The sequence below is a fragment of the Stegodyphus dumicola genome, chromosome 8, assembly GCF_044657685.1.
Source record: "Stegodyphus dumicola isolate Sdum_Otavi_A_Nest chromosome 8, ASM4465768v1".
Taxonomy (NCBI): Eukaryota; Metazoa; Arthropoda; class Arachnida; order Araneae; family Eresidae; genus Stegodyphus; species Stegodyphus dumicola.
The window spans coordinates 65687994-65710646 of record NC_140775.1 but is presented as its reverse complement, the minus strand read 5'-3'; the positions used below and the strand labels follow the sequence as shown (position 1 = coordinate 65710646).

Below are 22653 nucleotides of genomic sequence, written 5' to 3'. Positions count from 1 at the left end.
ACATCTTGATTAATAAATTAAGAAAACACACATCGTAGCGAATTATATCTTCTTCAAATCACAAGTGATATATTAGCATCTACGAAGAATTATTTAGGCCTTTCATATGCGTTCACAATATTTGCAGCAAATTGTCCCCCTGGGATGGTTAACGATGGATGAAGCTGACTGCAGACTCCGGTAATACTTGGTCTCAATTTTCTTTGGAAATAAAACAGTGAATATTTTTTATTTGTTAATCCATGACGGTTTTGTAGAAAACTTTGAATCTGAAGAATATATACACAAGCCATTCACTTCAACGTGCGCACAAAAAAGAAAAATGGTGAAGGAGACGAGGAGAAACGAAAAATTGCTTCGTCACTTGCATCTCTTTGTGAAATAAGGTGTCACGAAATCGGTTCGATCCGATTTTATGCTTTCACGGTAGTGATAATGATTAATTTCATCTAAGTGGCTACGTAAAAGCTTGGTTTTACAAAGTAAACAAATTGAAATACCATTTTAAATCGCATTAAAAGCTTTACCTACAAATTTAATTCCAAATTTACGGTATAATAAACTACTGAACCTGGCTGAAAGACAGCTATTCATCAGTTAAAATATATTTAAGAGATTTACCATTATATTTTAACAGTGACAGTGCACCAGGAGGAAGGGAACCCAGACCTGGCAAGCTCAAGACTGCCTTAACACAATTGAAAGCCGCAACCCCTAGAGGCCTGCGAAGAAAGCATATAATCCCCCCCGGTCAACCCACGAGGACAAATTTGTATCACTAAGTCTGGGTATATAAGTCACAAATCAAAGGTGAATGGCTACGCATCTACCGAGAAAGCATAAGAACACAGTTCGACATCGAGCGTCCTCCAGAGTTGACCCAGGGTAGCCAAACTCCCAGGGGCAACCTGCGATATCAAACCATATACACCTTGCCACAACCAAGCGGCAGACAAGACAATGGCAGACAAGACATATAGTCCCTGTCGAGCCTGAATCATCCTTCGATCGAACGTAGGTTCTAGTACCAATACCAATACCAATAATGAATTACGGCTGATTTATCGCGCGAAGCGCGACGTTACCGTCTAGGTTGAAGTAATGCCTTGAGATTGGTGATTTTTTAAAGGTATTGTGTATAAGGAACCGCGACTTGGTGCCGGGAACAGAAGAGGGTGACACATTGTCACCGTGAGGAGATTTGCAGCGCAGCGAGGTCGGTCGTCGGTCATGCAGTAGGGGGTTCTAGTCCTATGAAGAGTGATTATATTCCCCGGGGGGAGACTGCCTAAGTGTATATCCTAGCCAGTAGCTTTACCGGTTTTCCGGCGTCGACTACGTGAGGGATATCTTTTAACTGCTTGAATAACTGTCTTAACAATACAATAATTAAATAAAAATGCGGAAAAAAATTGTAACAGAAAAGTACAGGAAAATGTTAGGCCCTACACGCAATGCTATTCTAACTCAACGAAAACAGTTAAAAGCGATTTAATATATATTTAAAAATATATTATTTGTAAGCGTAAAATGTTTGATAATATTTGTATATAGCCAACTATCACTGTATAGAAATGTTTAAATTGATATTTTCATCATTTTTAATTAATTCATTTCTGTTCTATCGGTATTCAAGAGCACTTTTTCATTTCATTACACAAAGCAACACAGTCGGTCTGTGACTCGTAAATTATACTAAAGAATGTTTTAAAAGACTACCTTTGAATCGATATTTAAATGAGGGATGCTAGCATACGTCAAAAGGATAAACTTGAATAGTACATCCAAGAAAAGATCATATTGGTCCATTGATGCATATTTTATGGAGATACATATGTAGGCTTTCGCAGCGGAACCACCTCGTTTTGAAGGTATAAATTCAGATACATCAAGAGGGGCCCATGAGAATGTAGTATTTGCTTCCAAAGAAAAAATAAAGTTGTAGAAGGGAAATGCACTCAGATTTCATTTTAAGGCAAGCGTAAAAAATATGTATCGCCTCAGCATCTATTTCGCAAACCCCTCTGAAAACTGCTTATAAACAAACTGATATACGTCTTTTCATCGAAGCATGATATTCAGAAGAGGCAATTTGTATATTCCGATGTTATACTGGAAAATGATTCTGCCTGTTTTTTCACGTTCTCCGACGCATGGGCTGTTGGTAATTTCGAAAGTTTTTAGGGTCTCATGTTGCAAGCGAAAACAAACTGTACACAGACGTAAGATGTCGGAATTCAATTTAGTTGCCAGACTTTCTTCCCGTAACTTCTTTGATGTAACATACATGAAGCAGAAACATTTGAAGCAGAAGTTCACAGCGTGCTTTTTTTTCCTACACTCAAAGACCAGTGTAAGCGAAACGGAAGAAGATATTGCAAAGCAATATTGGTTATTTTATTTCAAAGAATGTAGCCTAAAATATGTTGACAAATATACTATGTTTTTATAGCTAAGACGAAAGAAGCTGACATGAGCTTTAAACAGGTTTGGAGATAAATGCGCTAGACGACTCTCATAGTTGAATGAAATGCAATGTAAGTTTTTAATTAGCTATCAAAATTCATCATCATAGGATACGAGATTTATATTAGATTAATATTAGACTGGGAGGAACTGAAATCATATTTCTTTAACATCTTTAGTATAGGAGCTCTTTATCAGGAAAATTAAATTTCATAGAATTACATTTTGCATGATTAAAATATGCCTTAGCTTTATAGCAAACATTAAAGCAATTTTTTGTCTTTCTCCCTTTTTGTATTAATTACGTTACCACGAGTTTGTGTTAACACCAACCGCAGTATCTATTATTATGACCCATAAGTAATTGTAATTAATTTGCTGTTTATAATTATCTACACGGTTTACTTAATAGTGACGAAGAAATTAACTCTAAATATTAAAAAATAGTCTAGTAAATTTATTACAGTTATGTAATAAATGACTGTTGATTCGCTTTATTCTATTCAAGATTTATAACTTTTTAAGTTTTCGTTAAGCATTATTTTTAGTCCAAAGGAACTTTGGCCCTGAAGGACTACTGTTTTCGTTTTGCGTTGGTTCACTATAAATGTCTGTATCGCTTTTCAAATCATTAAATAATGAATAATCTGCATAAATGTACGTATATTTCTCGCATTGTGATAAAACAAAGGTACCTAGAGCCATCCAATTCTGAATGTCGTAATCCTACTGCGAATATGGGCATCTGAAAGCCCAAATTTGAAATTATGAACTTTTTTATTACTGTTTTATTATTTCATATTTTGTAAAACTTTAACTAATTTTTGATTAACAAACTCAACGATTTAAAAGCAAGCAAATAACTCTATGGGGAAAAAATCCTTTTTATCACCAGCGCGCGAAACTGTGCTTTGGAAATTCTAAAGATATGCTCATTGAAAAACCATTTTGTAACATTGCTGCTAAACTGAATTTTATAGTTTAAGTGCAAAGAAAATGATCTTTAATAAATAAAGGTAACACACAAAACGTTAAAAAAACGCCCCTTTGGACCTAATTTAAAATCTGAAAACATTCAGATTTTTTTTCCAGTTTTTCTTTACGTGTGTATATTATTTGCAGTTATATGTGTTGTAAACAGTATTTTAAAAATTGTATGCCTGTTCAGCTAATTAAGAATATATTTGAAAAGCAAAGTACCAAAGTTCTTTTATTATGCACAATGTATTCTGTTCGAAGATAATTAAATTCATTTGCCACAAAATCATTACTGATTCATGAAGAATTGCTTCTCAACTAAAAGAAAAACTTGGTATGTGTCAGTATTGTAATGCAGTTGTCTTACAGGTAAATCCAAGTTGTTATCTGCGGCTTTTTTCTGCAGAGTGGGTAATGTTTCATCTGCCAAAAATGGCAATTAGCCATGACAAGTGAAGCAAAGGGAAATCAAAGCATTTTATGATAAACTAAACGAATACTCCTACACTCAATGGGTACTGTACACCAGAGTTTCTTAAACAGTGGGTCGCAACCCTAGTTGGGGTCGTGGGACCTGCAGTAGGGGGGTCACCAAGTACTTGAGCAGCTTTGATATTTCTTTAACTTGTTATAATAATTTTATAATTACCAAATATTTTTATATAATGTATCCGAAAATCAGACAAAGAAAAATCGAAAATGTTTCGACGCATTTTTTTATAATAGAAACGTTCATTTTACTTTAAAAATTAAATGACCTAAAACTACAATAGTATATTATAGTACAAATGAACAAACTAATAGTTTCACTCACGCCTGTGTCGGATTTTTGCAATGCTTATGGGAGCCCACAAAAATTTCATAAATATTATGGGGTCCCCCACACCAAAAAGTTTAAGAAACCCTGGTATACACTTTCACAAAATAAAATCATTGCGTTCTTCAATGGTTTTGAAGGAACACGTTTTGGCTTTTAATATATTAATCTTTTGAAACACTTATTTCCTTAGAATTAAAAACAATAAGTTTAAATCTATTTTCATGGCTTTCCATGGCTTTCACTTTTAAATCTATTTTCATGGCTTCTATGGCCATCACCATGGCTTTCCACCACTGCAAAAACGTTGCCTGCGAAAGGGCTGGCAGCATGGGAAGTTTCGTCGATTTTCCCATGTGTAATGTAAACACGAGTCACTTAACCAAAGAAGTTCCTTCAAAAACGTATTCTCCTAGACAGATAGCTTTACAGCATTTTGGCATAATCAAAAATAATATAATAAATAATCCTGCAACAGATTTTCTTCGAAAATCTGAAAGTGGTAAAGAAAGACAAATTTGCAAATTCTGATATTTATATATATGAGAAATGGCCATGCAGTAGTAACTGTAACTCTAATGCGCATCTAGATGAATGAGCAGACGAGTAAGCGACGATGCAAATGTATGATAATGTAGCGATTATTCATCTTTTCTTTTCTTATCCTTTATATTTCATGCAAATAATCGTAGTTTAGTGAAAACCTCGACGGCTTTTAATGATGTTTTATATATATACATATATAGCATATATAAAATAAAAAAATAAAATAAAAAATTTAAATAAGGAAAATTAAAATAAGTAAAATAAAAATAAGGATAAATAAATAAATAAAATCTGAAAGCGTTCAGATTTTATATTACGCATCGTTTTTTTAACGTTTTGTGTGTTGCCTTTGTTTATTATATATCCTACTCTTCGCACGTAAGATACATAAAATTCAATTCAATATCACATAATATTTAAAAACAGCGTATCTTTTCAGAATTTCCGATAGGCAGTCTCGCGCGTTTGAGGAAAAACGTTTTTTACCATACAGTGTTGCTATTGCTCGCTTTGAAAGCGTTCAGTTTGTTAATAAAAAAATTCGTTAAAGTTTTACAAATCACGAAATAAGTAACGAAACAAATTCGGAATTTGTCCAGGTGTCCATGTTTGGGTGGAAGATTACATTATTCAAAATTTGATAGCTCTACGTACCGTCGTTTTTTTACAATGAGAGAAACATATACACAATTATGTAGATTCTTCATTATTTAATTTCTTAAAATATAATGCAGAGCAATAACATTTGGTGGCAACAATTTGAAAAGTAAAATGGACATTTATAGTGAAACAACGCCGTTTTAGTGACATTTATAGTAAAAATATCGTCTCGAAGCTAATAGCCCGTCTGGGCTACCGTCCCTTTGGGCTAATACATAAAATCGGAATTATGTCAGATTTTAAAGTCGCTTGAGAAGGCTTGTTAATGTTTTTCTTTGTGCTCTCATTGCGGTTGTTGGTTCTCTATCTGCTTTTGGCCTCACTCCTGGTGACAGTGCGATTTTTGTCTTTTCAACTTTATTATTAAATATCAGCTTCGTCGCATTACAAAATTCAACAGCAAAATCACGAAATTAAAAAAAAAAAAAAAAAAAAAAAAAAAAAAAAAAAAAAAACATGTGTTTAGAATTACCGATCCAACAAAAAAATGCTGCCATACATTTTGCAGACCAAAAGGGCTATAATTCTCGAGCGTAACTTTTACGTCGAATAACTTCTGCTGTCCGTTTCGCGTTTCAAAGAACTATCCGCTGGCGCTAAGAGCTGCCGAAAACATTAACTCTAACTACTAATTAATTAAATAGATAAAGAACTGCATTTATTGCATTTCAATCGTTTAGTATGTCAATAAATAACAAGCAGATTAAATTTAAAAGAAAAATTAAATATCCCACTCTTCGTCAGATGGCAACAAACTGTCGCGTGGAAATTAGAGCTATTTTATATCGCATGTTTAAAGAATTCACGGTAAAGTTTAAATATTTCCATATTTTTTTAATATTTGCTACATTATTCCTTTAAAAGTAATATAAATCGATATAATTTGGTGCTGACACACTTTCATTTGTGTTGTCATGCATTCTTTTTTTATTCGATACGCTATTTCTTTAAAACTAAAACATGTCAATAATATTTATTGACAACATTTGAAAAGTAAAGTGGCCAAAACTAACGTTTTCAAAATAATATTAACTCTGGTGCTTTAAAAAACTTTCACGCAGAACATTCTAAGGCTTTTAACTCACGTTATGTACTTATTCTCCAGCTAAACACCTTTCTTTCGGATCTACGTTACAGACATGCTACTAAAGATCTTCAAGTGGCTGAAAATTATTCAACAACTATTAAGATATTATTAATAGCAGTAATTCCTAGGAAAAATTTGTTCTGAGCTTTCAAGTAAAGAGGCAAGTAAATACTACTGAATTTTAAGAACTGATGGCCTAAATACTTTAAAAGTAACTTGCATCTCCACAATAATTTTTGATAAAACTATGAATAATAAATTTGACCTTAGACTCTCTTTGATGAGATATAAGAATATCAATAAAAATAAAATGAGTTCATATATTGTCTTTATAAGTACGACAGCAAATTTCAACAATCTCTTTACTGCTCTGGCAGCTACAGGATATTATGATATATTCGATAACAAAGAATAAAAATCTCGACAATAGTATAAAAAATAACCTATGAAAGGTGAAACAAATTCAGCTAATGAAGAAAAGATAAATGATACACTACTTTTCACGTTTTGCATTTAAATAATTTATACCCTTTTCAAAGAAGGCACAGAGACGGTTGTAAGTCTCTAATATCCTTTGTGATATAGGGAAATTTAGAACATGTCGAGCCAAACTTCCTTTCAAAAGTTTGGTGGTAGGAAATGGGGATGCGAAATCCTTGGATTCAACTTCCCGCAGCGCGTTCTCGAATAAGGATAGAGCTGGGCAAAGTCAATCTGTCACCGACGGTACCGGAAGCTTTTCCCAAGGAAAAGCTTATTCTCTTCCAAATCCTGCTTATTCTAGAGGCTGTTCGATAACACTACCCTTGGACACGAGGATAGGTAACAATAACTTAAAGTTCTTGAAGTATTCGTGTAATTTATTTTTAAAATTTTTGAATGAGGCATTTTCAAAACTACTGACGCAATCCCTCCCCACCGCTTTCTTAAAATCCAAAGTTCAAATAATTTAAGATCTAAAACCGAGAAATATGTTGTTACTCCAAGCGGTTTATAGGATAACGTTTCTACAAATAATGATCTCACGGGACAATAGTTACAGTATTTACCTGGCAGTTTGTTACCAGTAAAATCTTCATTGACCAGTAATTAAATAAAATGCACAGAAACAGATAAAACTAAATGTCTTGTATGGAAAAACTATTTATAGTTGACGAATACAGACAATAATTTCAGAAATTTTTCCTATCAGTGCAAGCACAGTAATAAGATAAAAAGACTTCTTGGATAGCTGGAAATATACCACATGACATAAACTTTTAAGAGCCGTGGAGTAGCACTACCTAATTCTTTCTTGTAATTAAGAATTGCTCATCTATTTCTATGGTAATTAAAGATTTATCATCTATTATTCTCTTCGTTAGGTTACACAATTACGTTTTAGTAGGTAAAACGTAATTCTTGCTTCAAACTTCTTAACATGTACTTTCACTGCAGTTTCTTCCATAATTTCATATTAGACTAGGTTTTAAAGGTATCTTCTTTGTATCTGTTGTCTTCTTCCAACTTTAGACATTCGTAACTTAGCTAGAACTCGTGCCATTATAATTTGAACTCAAAAAAGAGAAAACAAAGTTGAATTTTTGCTTAAAAACTGGCTTTAAGTTTACTGTCTTAAAAATCTAATAGAAATACTACAGTATTTATTCTTTTGATCGCACATATTTTTCATATCTTACACTAAAGGAGTAATTATGTTCTTTTTGCAAAATTTTACGCATGCATATTACCAGAAGAAATTGTTCTTCGTTTCTCTAGTAAAGTCTGAATTTTACTACATAGCCCCTTTTTACGAAGGCCAATTCAAACGCTGTTTCACAATATTACTATCGAGTTAGAGACGGTATTCTTTCGCTATGGGAGATTCACATCGACTTCTCACCTGCAGATAATACCTTCATATCTTTCGTAGACGTTTCAGAGAGAAATCTGGGTCTAGGAATTCGCGGCATCTAATCATTCATATTCTACGTGTTTCGCACCCCTATTCTTTTTCTTCTGATCAGTCCGAAAAATCGGCTTATCGCCCATCCGAAAACGTATCACGTTCTCCTATCAAAGTTTTGATGCATCCTCCACCCCAAAGACAGGATGAGAAGAAAAGAAAAACCATTCAGTTTTACCAACAGAAAACCAGGGGTTTACCCCAAATAGCAAAGTATATTATGGGAAGTTTTTACGACATAAGCTATTTTAAAATTTATACCCAATAAATTAATTCAGTAATTAAGGCATTAAGAATAATTTTCGTAATAATGCTAATAGAATAAATGTTAAAACATTAGCTGGGTATAGAATATTTTAGTTTCTCATTAATGGAAAAAAACGTGTAAAATATTCTCAATTTTTTTTTAAATTTAGCCATGACATGGATTCTCCTAAATACAAGAACTCTCTTAATTTTACGTTTCCATGACATTTCAATACCAGTTTTTCTAATTGCACTCTAAGTTCTTAAATGTCATTATTCCTTAACTTAACTATATATTTAGATATGAAAGGCATTTGTGGTGACACGCTATCGAGTGCAGCTGACTTTTTTTCCAGATTATGCAATAATGTAATGGTATTTAAGGAACCCAACAAAAAACTGCAACAGTGTTGGGTGACTCTAGGAATTCTAAACCTACTGTATTAAAGTGTTTATCTAACAATATGCAATCATTTCAGGCAATGTAATTAATGCCATTAACGGCGTCTTGACGAAATTAAATAATGCCAAAAACTAAAATTCATTGATTAAATGCATCAAAATTGAGATCTGGTCGGGCCATATATGATGCATACCTTTAATCAGTAGAATTCATTTATACGATACGACGTTGTTTCTGACACGAATTAGACCCAAGAACACTATGTGGCTAAGCTACGTAAACATTGGCAGGTTATTCCGGGTTCGATTTCTCGGTAACGACAAACTTCATGGTTGTATAGAGTTTCATGTTTTTTTTTTTTTTTCCAGTATGCATCTTGAATATCAGCCAGGTTTCTTTAATGTCCTCTTGATAAACTTCTTTTGCCTTCCGGTAATAAATTATCCAACCTAAATTTAATTCTTTCGTTTAGGTTTAAGAAAAGAGAATGCGTGATCTGGCAACGGCAGTCTATCTTGTTCCAGTTTTCTGCGTAAGATTCGTATTTTCGAATGTTGAAAAATCGAAAAGGAGAAACAAATAAATCTTCAACACTTAATCGTAGTTTGGACACTAGGTCCAAATTGATAACAAAAGTAAAGTGTTACACATTCACAAAATTTATTGCTTAGTTAATGACATTAACAGCAATCTAGTTCTTTTAACATTTTCAGAACTGAAGTATTTTAGCCTTTCACGTTTCAGTATTATCATCCTCGATAGATGACAATACTTTCGTGTACGTTTTGTTCCATCCATTGCTTTCGGTATGAAAATGTTGTTGCTTCACCCAGGTTGCAAGTTTTTTCTTTTCTGAAAAAAAAAAAAGGACCTAGGTATGATCTTCTCGAAATAGAGAAAGATTTATTCAAAATCTATGCCAAATAAAGGCAAATGTTTTTTGGCGTGCTCTTAAATTTCACATTGATGTGTTTCTCTTCATTTTGATGAATATCGTAATTTGAATCGTGACCGTTTGTGATATGCAGGGTGTTGGGCACCCGGTATAGTAATAAATGAAGCTGACTTCCGTATCAATCAGAACGAGTTCGAATTCCGGGGAACCATGATGTTTGAAAGTGTTTATTATCTGTGCGGCCAAAGGGGATTCAAAATACCTCTCAGAAGTGAGATGGGAGATCCTTGGATAAAGCTTCGGAGTGTTATCCCTCAAAATTCGGTCAGAGATATTTAGTATACCTCCCTGTAGGTATACTAAATATACAGAGATAATTAGTATACTTACAGGGAGGCCTTTCCTCAGCATGTATACTGTGGGGGAAAAATGGAACAGTTCTAAATCTCCCGTACTACTCAGCCGATTGACAAAATTCAAATCGCGTTCTTTATGTCTCGAAAGCGCGACTTAGGATATATATTGGATTTATATACAGCTCTATTCTAACATAGGTATTTTGACATAAAAGGACTTTTTCTGAAACAACATGCCAAGTTTTTTCGATATTTCGATTTTACGACTCAAATTATGCCAGACTGCAAAGTGTTGTAAAAATCGTACGAGTAGTTTTTAAAAAATTAGCTTTCAAAATTTTAGGTCCTCAGTGTTAATTGAATTGGCATATATTTATTAATATCTCTTTTTTTATTAAACGTTTTTGATTTTTTCTTTCACATTTCGAAATTTAGGTTAAAATAAAATTCACCCATTTTCGTGTTTTGTTTTTAAAATTGATATTTTTAAATAATTTTATTAATTTTTCAAAAAATATTTTTAATTATAACCTATAAAATTTTTACCATCATCTTAAAATAGAACAGTAGTTCTAAGCATCTTAAAATAGAACAGTAGTTCTAAGCATACCTGCAAAACATTAGAGTGGTTTAATCAAAATTTTCTAAGATATACACGAATTTACATATTTTCGCATTTTGAAATTTGGCATATTTTTTTTGAGCAATTGTACCATCTCGTAACATCATCCTAGTTATTATTATTTTGTATTACCATAACATTAACTTAATTAATTCATGAGTTGACAAATTGAGAATATCTCATCTTTTCGCATTGCATAAACATACTTTGAAAATGATTCCAGTATAATCTAAAAAAGCAACTAAAGAATTTTCTTCTCATTTGCATTAAAAATTTCGGATAATTAGAGAAGGATATGAAACATGACGTAAAGAGTTTTCTTAACTTTGTGAAAATTGCATTTTCATTAGCTGGAAAAATAATAATATAATAATCTTATTGTAGGCTGGTATAAAGACAATACCTCAAAGTACTTTGCATTGATTAAAATAATAAGGGATGTACCAAGTTGTGCCATCACTGCGCTTTGGAAAACAAAGAAATAATGCAATGAGCCGAAAACAAAATAGTAACAATACATGTGTTTAAGTTGTTTTAGATTCACCTGTCAGTAAAATACGAATACAAATATACTTATTTTGCATCATTCTTTCATTCGGAAAAATGAGATTGCCGTGTATTTGATTTGCACTCTATCTGCAACAAAATTGCACAACAGCGTGAGTTTTTAAACAAGATATAGCCAAAATCACCAGTTCTTACCTATCAGAAAAAAATTGGTGTACTTAACATATTCAAAATTACTATTATTGGAAATGAATTATTATTAGTCTGCCAAATTATTGGGGATGAATAGAGCGCTGCAATTACCTCTTACAGTCAGTTTCACTTCTGGAGAGAATAGCGTTGGATCTTGTACCGTGCCTTGAGTCACCTGACATTGCCACAGCCCATCGTCATCTTCGAGTTGTGTGTTGGCAATGGTGATGCCACAGTCGCCATCACCTGGCTCTCTTTCGAAGGTATATTTTCCTGGAATCTTCCCAACGACCACACCATCTTTAAGCCATGCACATTCACCTTTCCGATTTTGAACTTTGCAGGGTATGACAATGAGTTCTCCGGGATTCACTTCCCGATCTTGAGGCAGGGTTTCGAACACTTGAACCGAAAAAGCTCCTAAAAAATCGAAATGACCTGATTACGTATTTGGACATAACACATACTTTTATGCTCTTCAACATAACAAGAAAACGAAATACCTCTGTATATATACAATGAAATAGTTCTGTATATATATATATATATATATTAATAGACAAGTGGAAATGTTTTCATTTATTCCGAAATTCGAAAGCAATTAAATTTTTAAAACTGATTTATTAATACACTGACTACCAAATAAAATGAAAATGATTACCTAGGTTCCATATGGAAAAAGAGAATGCATATGACATTTTTTAATTGATAAGTGATAAAATATGTCTGAAAAGAACGTTTATTATCCAAAACGTGATATTAAAAGTCGTGTTAATTACGACATTTTTAAGATTTCTATTAACAAGTAATAACACCGATGGGATGAAAATGAAAAGGGATTATTTGCTAATCAAAGGCAGCTAAATATATAAATCACATAATCCCTATTCTGTAAGAATGCATAGCATGTTTTGCAGGCTTTCACAGGATTTCCAAATACGGGAAAAAATTTTTGCAATGAGTTATACTTTTGTGCAGGCAGGCCTCCACATTTATTCAACATCAAGTTTGTTCACCGCGATCGCTCAATGATAGAGCGAGATTGTTCACTACAACCGGTTTTCTGTCTCTTCTGCTGCTAGACTCCGAAGGTGTAGGGCTGGGTTATTGATGAAACCACCCATTTATTATTACACCTTTGTATAATGAAAATGATAGAAGTCTAGATAATTAGTAGCTAACTGGTTAAAAAAGTGCAAACTAAACTTCTTTCCCAAAATAGGTAATTTTTATTCACCGCTCGCTTTTAACAGCTTTATCTTTCAAAGTCTCCTTCAAGTTTTCCCAGCATTCTCGCAACATTTTTGAATTCGATTTATAGGCACTTGCTGAACATATACTGAAGTTTTCAAGTAGTTATACTTTGCATTTTGTTCTGCACTGAACTATTTATTAGAATTTTGTTTCAAAAATTTGAAAACATATTATTAACTAATAAAAGACCATCACACAGTTAATTCTATGAAACTAGATTTTTGCTTTTCATGCCTGATGATTTTGCAAGAATTTGCGTCAAACTGAATGCACATACTATTGGGACATTTTGGATGGCATCACAAATATTTATGATCTTGCATTAATAATTTTAACATCTTTAAGATAAGCCGTAACATGTGTTTGTATTTTTTTCCTGGAATAAAATCTATTTTAATGAATATGACTTGAATTAACATACAATGGATCTATTGACAGGTCTTCGTTTGATTTTTAAAAGGTAAATATTTGTCTCAAGTGCTATCTTCTTGTCGACTTGCCCCTGAATTTTTTTTATTGTCTGCAAGACTAATTAAGCCCTTCTGCCCCGACTTCTCCTCAACTCCCGCATTGTGGGTGGTAGAGTCCACTTTAGGAAACTTTGCCTAACCCGCTAGTAGCCTTCATGTTAGCTATGTAAAAAGTCTTTCAAAAATCTTTTTGCTTTCAAACAATATTTTTAAATAATATCTGTAGAAGTTACAATTGTCTGTATATGTTTTAATGTATACAACGGGAAAATAAATTTTAATGGAAAATTAATTTACTGTAGATTAAAAGTTTTAATTTAGATTATTCGAGCAAGCTCACACAAATGCGAAATATGCTTTGATGTTCATAATTATAAAAATTACTAGAAAATATGATAAATTAATTAAATATTTCTAAAAACTTTATAAAGGAATATAAATAAGTATAAAAATGCATGATGAAAGGCTACAGTGGCTACACGAAGCGGGATAAATTTCTAAAATTAAAATAAATGATATGATCTCATAAGTAAAATACGTATATTAATACTACTACTATTGCTCCTGGCGTGACTGGAAATTAACATCTTAACCTTGGGTATGCTTATAAGCGTTTTCATATGTCATTAGATTTTACTTGCAAAAGAACGATTTCCCATCAAACTTTCAGGCAAGTTCTTAATTGCAGATTTCTAATCAACTTAAAGATAAAATCTTTACGGATTTTCTACATGAATGAGTAAAGATTAATGCATACTCATGCTATTCTGGGAATTGGATTTCAGCACTGGTACAGAATATTATTGCTAAAATATAAGCTTATGCTTTTTACGAAGCTCAGTTAACCTCACAGAATTTCTACGAATAATATGTTTAAAATATTTAAAGATTGTCGTGCTTATGAGATTTCGTAAGTATATGTTTCTGCTCTTGCGATGAATGGTTATCAGAGAACTTAAGTAATTATAAATCACATGCAAGTCCCTCCCCCCTTTAAGCAGGTGTTGCGTTGACTCTGATAAGAATTATTTGATTAGTTATAAATGTATGTCATTAATTTTGTAGCAATTAATAAGAGCAGGGCTTCTTAAACTTTTTTCACTCGCGACCCCTTTTTATCACTGAGATTTTTTTTCGCGACTCCTGGACCCCCATTATATTTACAAAAATTTTGTGGGATCCCATAAACATTGCGTAAATCCGACACACGCGTGAATGAAACCGTCAACTGTTTTCACTTGAACTGTAATACACTATTGCAGTTTTAAGTCAATAACTTTAAATTGTAATTTTAAGACATAGAACAATGTGCAAATTTTAAGTAAGTAACAAACGAAATAACAGCGTCACGTGCAAAATAAGTAAAATGAACGTGTATATTATAAAAAGAATGCGTCGAAACGTTTTTGTTTTTTCTTTGTCTGTAATATCAAATCATTATCTATTTCCAGATATATTATGTAAAAATATTTAGTAATTGTAAAATTATTATAATAAGTTAAAGAAATATCAATACTGATAAAATTTTGGCGGTCCTCTGCTACAGGTCCCGCGACCCCCATGGGAATGGCGATCCACAATTTAAGAAACTCTGAATTAGAGGATAATATCACATATCTCATTCTTTCGTCGAGACGCTTTGTTTGGTATTGCAGTTGATGGTGCCATAGTTTTGGGCCCTTTTCGAATTCCATTGAAAGCATGGATGTTTGTGCCTGTCTATCCCCCTTCTCACGAGTTTAATATAGGTGTTAATCTGCGGGACAGAAAAAAAAAAGAAAGTTTAGAAAAGCTACCTGTGATAAAACGGCCGAATGATTAACTGGTTCGGCCATTCCCGACGAATAGTTTTTGGTCAATCGGTGAAAATCCTTTTTTGAGAAATCATGGTATTTTGTAAGAAAAATTAGTGCGAAAATAAAATAAAAGGAGGTGTTTATTGATATCAAAGTGATGTTAGTTCAAATATGATTTAATTAAACATAGATTAGTATATCTTGGTCTTCTGTTTAATTTCAAACTAAAGCAATTGAAGAGCTATACAAACCAGAATGGAAGCCCTTTCATTTAAATGAAGTTATAAATACACTGAATTTGAATAAATCTTACTAAGATTGAATAATACTAAGATTACTTTGTGGCGTAAGAAGGAGGTATAGGACAAACAGAACCCAACTTATATAAAAAACGTGCCTTTAGATAAAGAGACAGGGCTATAAAGAAATTAAAAGGCTATGTTGTGCAAGAGCTATTAAAGCATACTATTTGTGTATCCGTGCTTCTTGAGGTAAAATGACACAGATATCACAAGGTAAGTATCACAAACCTCTCCGGCTTTAGTGAATGTGAGATCTAATTAGATTGACTAAGGTATTTAAAAAGAAGAGAATAAATCTAATTTTTGTTTTCGGTTTTAGATAACTACACCTCTTACTATTCTAATGATATTTTGTGTTTATTTTAACTTAAAGGAAACAAGCACAAAATATCACTACTTGAAATTTGTGTTTATTGGTTATCGCCAGAATAATACTGATGATAAATTCACTTCTAAAACATTAAATTTGAACGATAGAACTTGTTTAACTTTAAGATTTGTTTTTTATTCTAGAAATACTCACTACTATAGGTAAAAGTGGACAAGATACCAGAATTTCATCATTGGTTGTGCAGTTATTAGCCCACCTTACTACATACCCAGCCCAGTTTTGATGGAGGGTTCGAAGTGCTCTACCTTCAAAACACTCAAGAGGAATTTCGGCCTGCGAGTATTTTGAGTGTCCCCATGCTGTACAGACAGTAAAAACTTACAAATATCTATACCTTCTCCGTTATTTGAACCCAGGCCCATCGGTATGGCTGTCAGCATCATTAACTACTATAGCGATCAGGTGGGTAGTCACAGTACTACGCCTCTATTATGAGATATTAAATGAGGTTGTACGGATATCAGTCTACGGATATCAAAGTAGATGTAGGCTGACTACAAATTCATGTGGCATACCGATAGTACGCTCTTCTCTAGATAAGGTATTCATTTCGAATTTTGTTGAAGCTAAGCTTTACAGCTATTTTCGACAAATGCTAAAACAAGTGGTGTTAAGCAAGGACCCCTTACCAATTTTTCATGCAGCAAGATTACGTTCCTTAACGCATTTAGTTTGTTAAACATAAAATAAGTATTAAGAAACTTTTACTAATATTTTCTGGAGGGCAGCTGTAGCATTCTTAATTATAAGAATAAATAATGTGACCAAAATTTGGAAGTTTGTTTAGATTTTAACAACTGGGTGTAAATGGAGGCCAAATTCGCTTACTTGGGGTAAATGGAGGCCAAATTCGTACACGTCGAATATTTTATCTTGTATGCTCGTGATTTCCAAATATTTTGCACAGTGTTTCATTTTAAAAATAATCGATCATAGATACTTAAAAGGGAGATATGAATCAAATGAAAAACTTGTACTTGTAGAAATTATAACAATGAATCAGGAAATAGATATAAACTTTCAATATGTTATTATTTTGAAGTCGCATGGAATAGATGAAAATGTAAGAACTTAGTAAATAAAAAAACTATTTTCTTTCTTAAAACTACAAGATTTACATTAAGTTCTTGCTTCGATTTGGTTAACTTAATAAACACTACTTATTTAAAAATAAGTTATCAAATTAAATTTTGCACCTCGAATTATCTACAACTTCTTCATTGTTCGCAAAATTTACCAATATTTCAGATTCTGGCTATCTAGCGCAAAGCATTTTTAGGTAAAACAAATCTAAAATAATTCCTGTTATTCTTTATTTAATTTACATTATCATAAATGATAGCTGTTATAAGTTTTTGTGCATTATATACTACGTATATATTTGCTCCGAAAGGATGGTGTCATAAACATACATGTCGTAAATGCGTTCGTCAGTATAAAAGTAAAAAATAGCTGTCAGATATTTACACAGAAAATAGACATAAATATTACAAATATGGATACAAATTAAAATATCGATATAAGAAGAGATATTTAAAAAATTGCCAATAATAAGAAATTTGTTAAAGACAAAAATGCAGTGCGTAATTTTTTTAAGGTATACGTAAGTAAATATCTTCTCATATACAGGTTCTCAAAATAGCTGGATACAAGTTTTATTTCCTAAACTATTGAACATAGATTTCAAGTATAAAATTTCTGAAATGTAACGTAGAATAGTATAATAATCATTTTAATAGTGGGGAGTTTGTATATGTGAAAAATTACTTTTAATTTAATTTCCTTTAAGCATACGATTCAATCACAATGCTTTCATTGCCTTTTAATACATTTGTATTGTATTTCCTCCTTCCTTTACGCATGCCTTCGTGGTGTACCTGGAAGCAAGCTTGACACATAATCAGGGAGTCCGGATCTCGAATACAGGCAAGGGCATTGGGATTTCTACAGTTTCCCGACATCGAAAGAGTTCTAAATAATTCTACAGCTGTGCCCTAACTAAAAAGGCGGTGGATGATAATTCGTTATCACCAGAGATATAGCGATTAGGTTCCTTCATCCTCAATCTGCCTTTAAAAGGGGGAGTATATAAAGTACTTCCAACTTTCTTTTCCGCATGCCTTATAATCTAATGACTCTACAAGCTACATCCAAAATGTTTTATACCTTTACGTGCAAAACTCAAGAATATATAATAATTAATAATTTCATGTAGAAAGCTACGTACAACTGCTAATACGGAATCATGGGTTGCCAAAAATAAGCGCCCTTCTTTAAATTATCATATGAAGTTGATCAAAATCTACTCGAAATAATTTAGTAATCAACACATAGAAGATATATAAGTCAGTAAATTCATTCCGTAGTATCTCTAAGAATTGCTCCGGTAAAAACATAGAATTATTTTTTATTAAATTTATTAAGTAGTAATGAAAATTTTACGGACTAGAATAATTTTACTAGTTATACAAAATATATTTCCTACATAAATTTACGTCTCATGCTTAAGAAGCCTTCCCTTCCGAATACTGAATTTTAAACTATTCTTTCCTTTTCTAAAAATTCTTTATTTTATTTTGAGTTTGTGAAAGGAAGTACATGTCTAGGATTAACGCCTGAAGTGCCTGAAGAAATAAAGCCTGCAGATTTCTTTTTTAAACACTTTCTCATCCTGCATGGCAGTAAAAGAGAATGTATATTGCAGGTAGTAGAAAAGTATGCATAAAAGCAGTAATTAAGGAAAAGACTAAAACAGGAATACGAAACCATGGTCTTACGAAAGTACGTTCAGGGTTTTTACGGACCTTTACAAGAAAAAGCTCAAATTTAAAATTTCCCGCATCTAAACTTTTCATGCCAGTCATAGATCATTGTCTACTTTCTGTCTAGACAAATGTGTTTAAAACAACATGCAAATTTTCAGTTCACCAGCTCGTGTATTGATATTAGTTACGAGATATTCTGCCGAATAAAATATAACCTCGTTTCTGCAGAATATAAATATTTGAGCTACTTGTAATAAATTACCCTAATTTAGAAGAGAAAGAGTAAAGGAATTTCTTACTCATATTTCCTTCACAGCAGAAATAGTTTATTTCAGAACGCAGAATAAGAAAGATGAAGTCTTATGAATATGTCTTATTTCATAGTTTTGAAGATAAAAGCAGACACATTGATAACTGGAATTTCAAATGGAAGTTTGAAACGCATGTTTGTAGTCATAAATAAACTATATGTACATATTTTATGCACATTTTGCAACTCAACGCGCAATTTTTGACCAACTAGGTCTCACGTTTTTATGATTTACTTCTTTCTATTTTTATGCACACGTAATGTATTTCTCCCTAATAGAGAAGAAAATCAGTGATGTTTTTAATTGGCCGCACTAATCCATATAAGATAAATATTCCTTTCGTTGAGTATACGAAGTGCATGAAAAAATTAGTAAATAGAAAAATACCTGAGATGCATTTATTAGTTGAAATAAGAAGCAGTCAGTTTTGCTCGTATAATCAGTTTAGGGATCTCCATCAATAACACCCTAACCGAAACTTAAAATTCCCTCTTCTTCAAGGGAAGAGAACTCAAGGAAGAAAGGGGCGAAAATGAACGCTATTTCCGCATTTGCATTTGTTATTGTTCAAATGGGTTTAAAGAATAAGATGTATTTTTTCTAACAGTTGGTGTATTTATATGAATATGTATCAGCTGAATTATTAATTAGAGTGGGCTAGATATTATCAAACAGTCAGCAAATAATTCATGCGGAATTAGTTCAGCCAGACCTTTAAATGCTCCTCTTAAAGACTGGCTTATCAAACAAGTGACTTCGGAGTTGTCGGATAATAATTATTCTTGATGAATAATACACATTCATACACATATACAGAGACAAGCTAAAGTGGATGGAGCCCCAGCACTTCACTTATAGAATTTGCTCCATCGCTCTGCTGTTCTAGCACGGCATCCATCACCGGCCATACAACTCCGCTTCGGGAAACCAACTTAGCAAAGAATCCACTACGCAGCGTGTATCGTTCTCACCTTTCTTCTATTGGGCGGCCCCTTCATGTTGCCGGTCTCCGTCATGCATTCTGCGCTTCGTTATTCATAATCCTAATTATTTTTTTTCGAAATAAGAACTGATATTTTGATATTGCCTTGGTTTTTATTTATATTTCGCAATTCATAGGTATATTTTTATTCGTTTCATAGAGGATCCTGTTGGATGCACGTGTAAATATTTCATCTCATTCACAAATATAAACAATCGAGCTCCCCGTTAACGAACACTCATGAGATAAGGGCTTTTGTACGTTATCATGGAGTGTTCGCGCTAAACAGGAATGCATTGGCCTTCAAAGGTTACATTCAAGAATTGTCCCTCTGTTAGAGGACATTCAGTTGTACGTGGGTATGTGCAATGCTTTCTAAAAATATTAAATCAAATTCACACATTTAATTTCTTGCTGTTACGGAAGAAATAATTAGCAATTTATATAATCATCATTAAAAACGTATGTATTCATTCAATTTAATAGCAAACGCAATATGTTTGTATAATTGCCAGCACAAAAGTATATAATAGCCAATGTTTCGTAAGAGGAAATTTGCTTTAATATCTCAGTCACTAAAAAGACTAATTTTATCAATATTTTCCCTTTCGTTTCTTCTTTTCTTTTATCCCTCTATTATAGTTACTTATTCGAAAAGTGCTTCTTTTAGGCAATTTAGCTTTTTTAAGCACTTGTTCTGCATAATACAATAACCATTCAATATGAATAAGACATGAGGTTTTGTGGCTTAAGGCAAGATTAAGTTTAGCGCACTTTCTTTTTCCGCTAGATGCGTTTTGCAGTGTTTTAAATTTTTTTGTCCTCGTTTTATTGATAACTAAGACGACGGCCATTTGTTTTTTCACGATGAAAACGTATTTGATGATTTGGTTTTTAATCGTTTTCGAGAAGCCTTTTCAAAGATTTATTTCTTAACAGTTCTCAAAAAAAGAACACTGCAGTCTTCATACCGCGTAGTGCCTTCCATGTCTTCTTCATTATGACCCTAATCTGGTTTTAAAAATAACGTTACGCCCTTTTCGTAACAGAAAAAAAAATCAAATTTGAATTCACCCTGCCTTGAACGCCCAATCCGTACATCTGTTTTAACAAATTACTCGTTATATAAGTTTGACCTCTTGGTTACGGTAATTTTTGTTTTCAAACAGTGAAAAGTAAGTATACATTTTGATGCTTTCTGGAAGAGATCTGTTTAAATTCTGTACAACTTGAGTTTCCTTCTTTTTCGTACGGAACAAGGAAATAAAAATCTGTGGTTAATAAATTCCCAAGATTATCAATGACTTTTTTACTGCTTAAAGTCTGTTAGTTTCTTTGCGTAAGTATAGTATTTTCTACTGTGTTATCAATAATTTATGTCGATTAAAAGCCTTCGTAATTTAATTTTCAGGTAGAATTTTTAAAAGTTTCAATTTTGCTTTTCTTTTTCAGCAAATAATTCCTAGAAATTTGTCATTGAAATTACTTCAATTTTTTTTTTGTGTGTGTGCTTATGGTAAAGCCTCGAGGGCTATCTGCCTAAGGGAAGGAATGCCTTCGTGGAGGACTTTCTAAGGGAAACTGGCTCGTATTCACGTTGCACATGGGGAAAAAACGCCCATGCAGCCAGTCCGTTCGCGGGATTCGAACCTCGGACCGAACTACCAGTGTTCAGCGACTTACCGCTCGGTCGCTGATGGGCCTAAAATTACTTCAAAAGTGCCATAATGAAAATTCAGAAACGATTTGTATATTTAAAAATTTTCCCATACAGCTCAAAATCCACTAAAAAAATAATTTCATCCTTTTCCAGAAAAGCTACTCTAAACAGAAATCTCACATATTGTCTTAAACCTAACTGGCACAGTGTGAATACATTTTGTGATTTTCAAATAATCTTGATGACGGCATCAACTGCGATTGAGGAAGAAAACCGACTTGCATATGGTTTCCTTGAAGAGGAAGTTATTTACTGTTTTCTTTTTATATATTTTGATGCCAATAAGGTTTACATCGGATAATTATCAATAATAACCGATAACGACAACAAACATTAAGACAAAGAAATTATAGGAAAATTAGTTACAAAAATTGGGAAAAATTTGATTTCATTCTGTTATATTTGCAGAATATTACACATATACACACATTCATCAGCTCAAATATGCACATGATCCAAACAAGTTAAGTATGTTCACCAACATTGAATTCAGAATTATTTTTTCATTCAACTGCTTCAAATAAAATAAACTTGCTATGCTCAGTAAAAACTTACAAGTATTATTTCAATTACTATGTACAGTATTATAACAAGTATTATGTCAAGCATTATGTACAGCTTTAGAGAATGCTGGATGTGGTGCTAAACCGATTAACCACAATGGTAGAGAAATGGTGCCCACGTCCCCCGTCACTCACTCAGTAAAATCTTAGAAATATAAATTCTCATAAAAATTTTGAAATGGTAAAAATATTTTAAACGACTTTTCATGAATTTTTCCCTCTTTAAAAAATGTTTGACCAGTTTGCTTATAAGAATACATGTTTAGTAATTTATCTGTTATCGGAATTATGCTTAGTAAAGATCTTCAAAAATGTTTTATTTAGTAGAATTTCAAAAGCATAATAGAGAGTTCTTTATTGCGACACTAGTGAAAAAGAA

At 32.6% G+C, this 22653-nt stretch overlaps 1 protein-coding gene across 7 annotated transcripts in view; it reads right to left on the bottom strand.

Annotated features, from left to right (window-relative positions):
• LOC118196169 (irregular chiasm C-roughest protein-like) overlaps positions 1-22653 on the bottom strand; it is a 396134-nt gene that overhangs the window by 149512 nt on the left and 223969 nt on the right. For all 7 annotated transcript variants that reach the window (XR_015042598.1, XR_015042596.1, XR_015042597.1 and 4 more), the window contains exon 2: positions 11832-12140. Coding sequence is in view for 4 of the 7 variants with exons in the window: in XM_085821918.1 (XP_085678044.1) it covers positions 11832-12140 (309 nt within the window). In the remaining 3 variants the exon portion in view is untranslated. The remainder of the gene's footprint in view (positions 1-11831; positions 12141-22653) is intronic.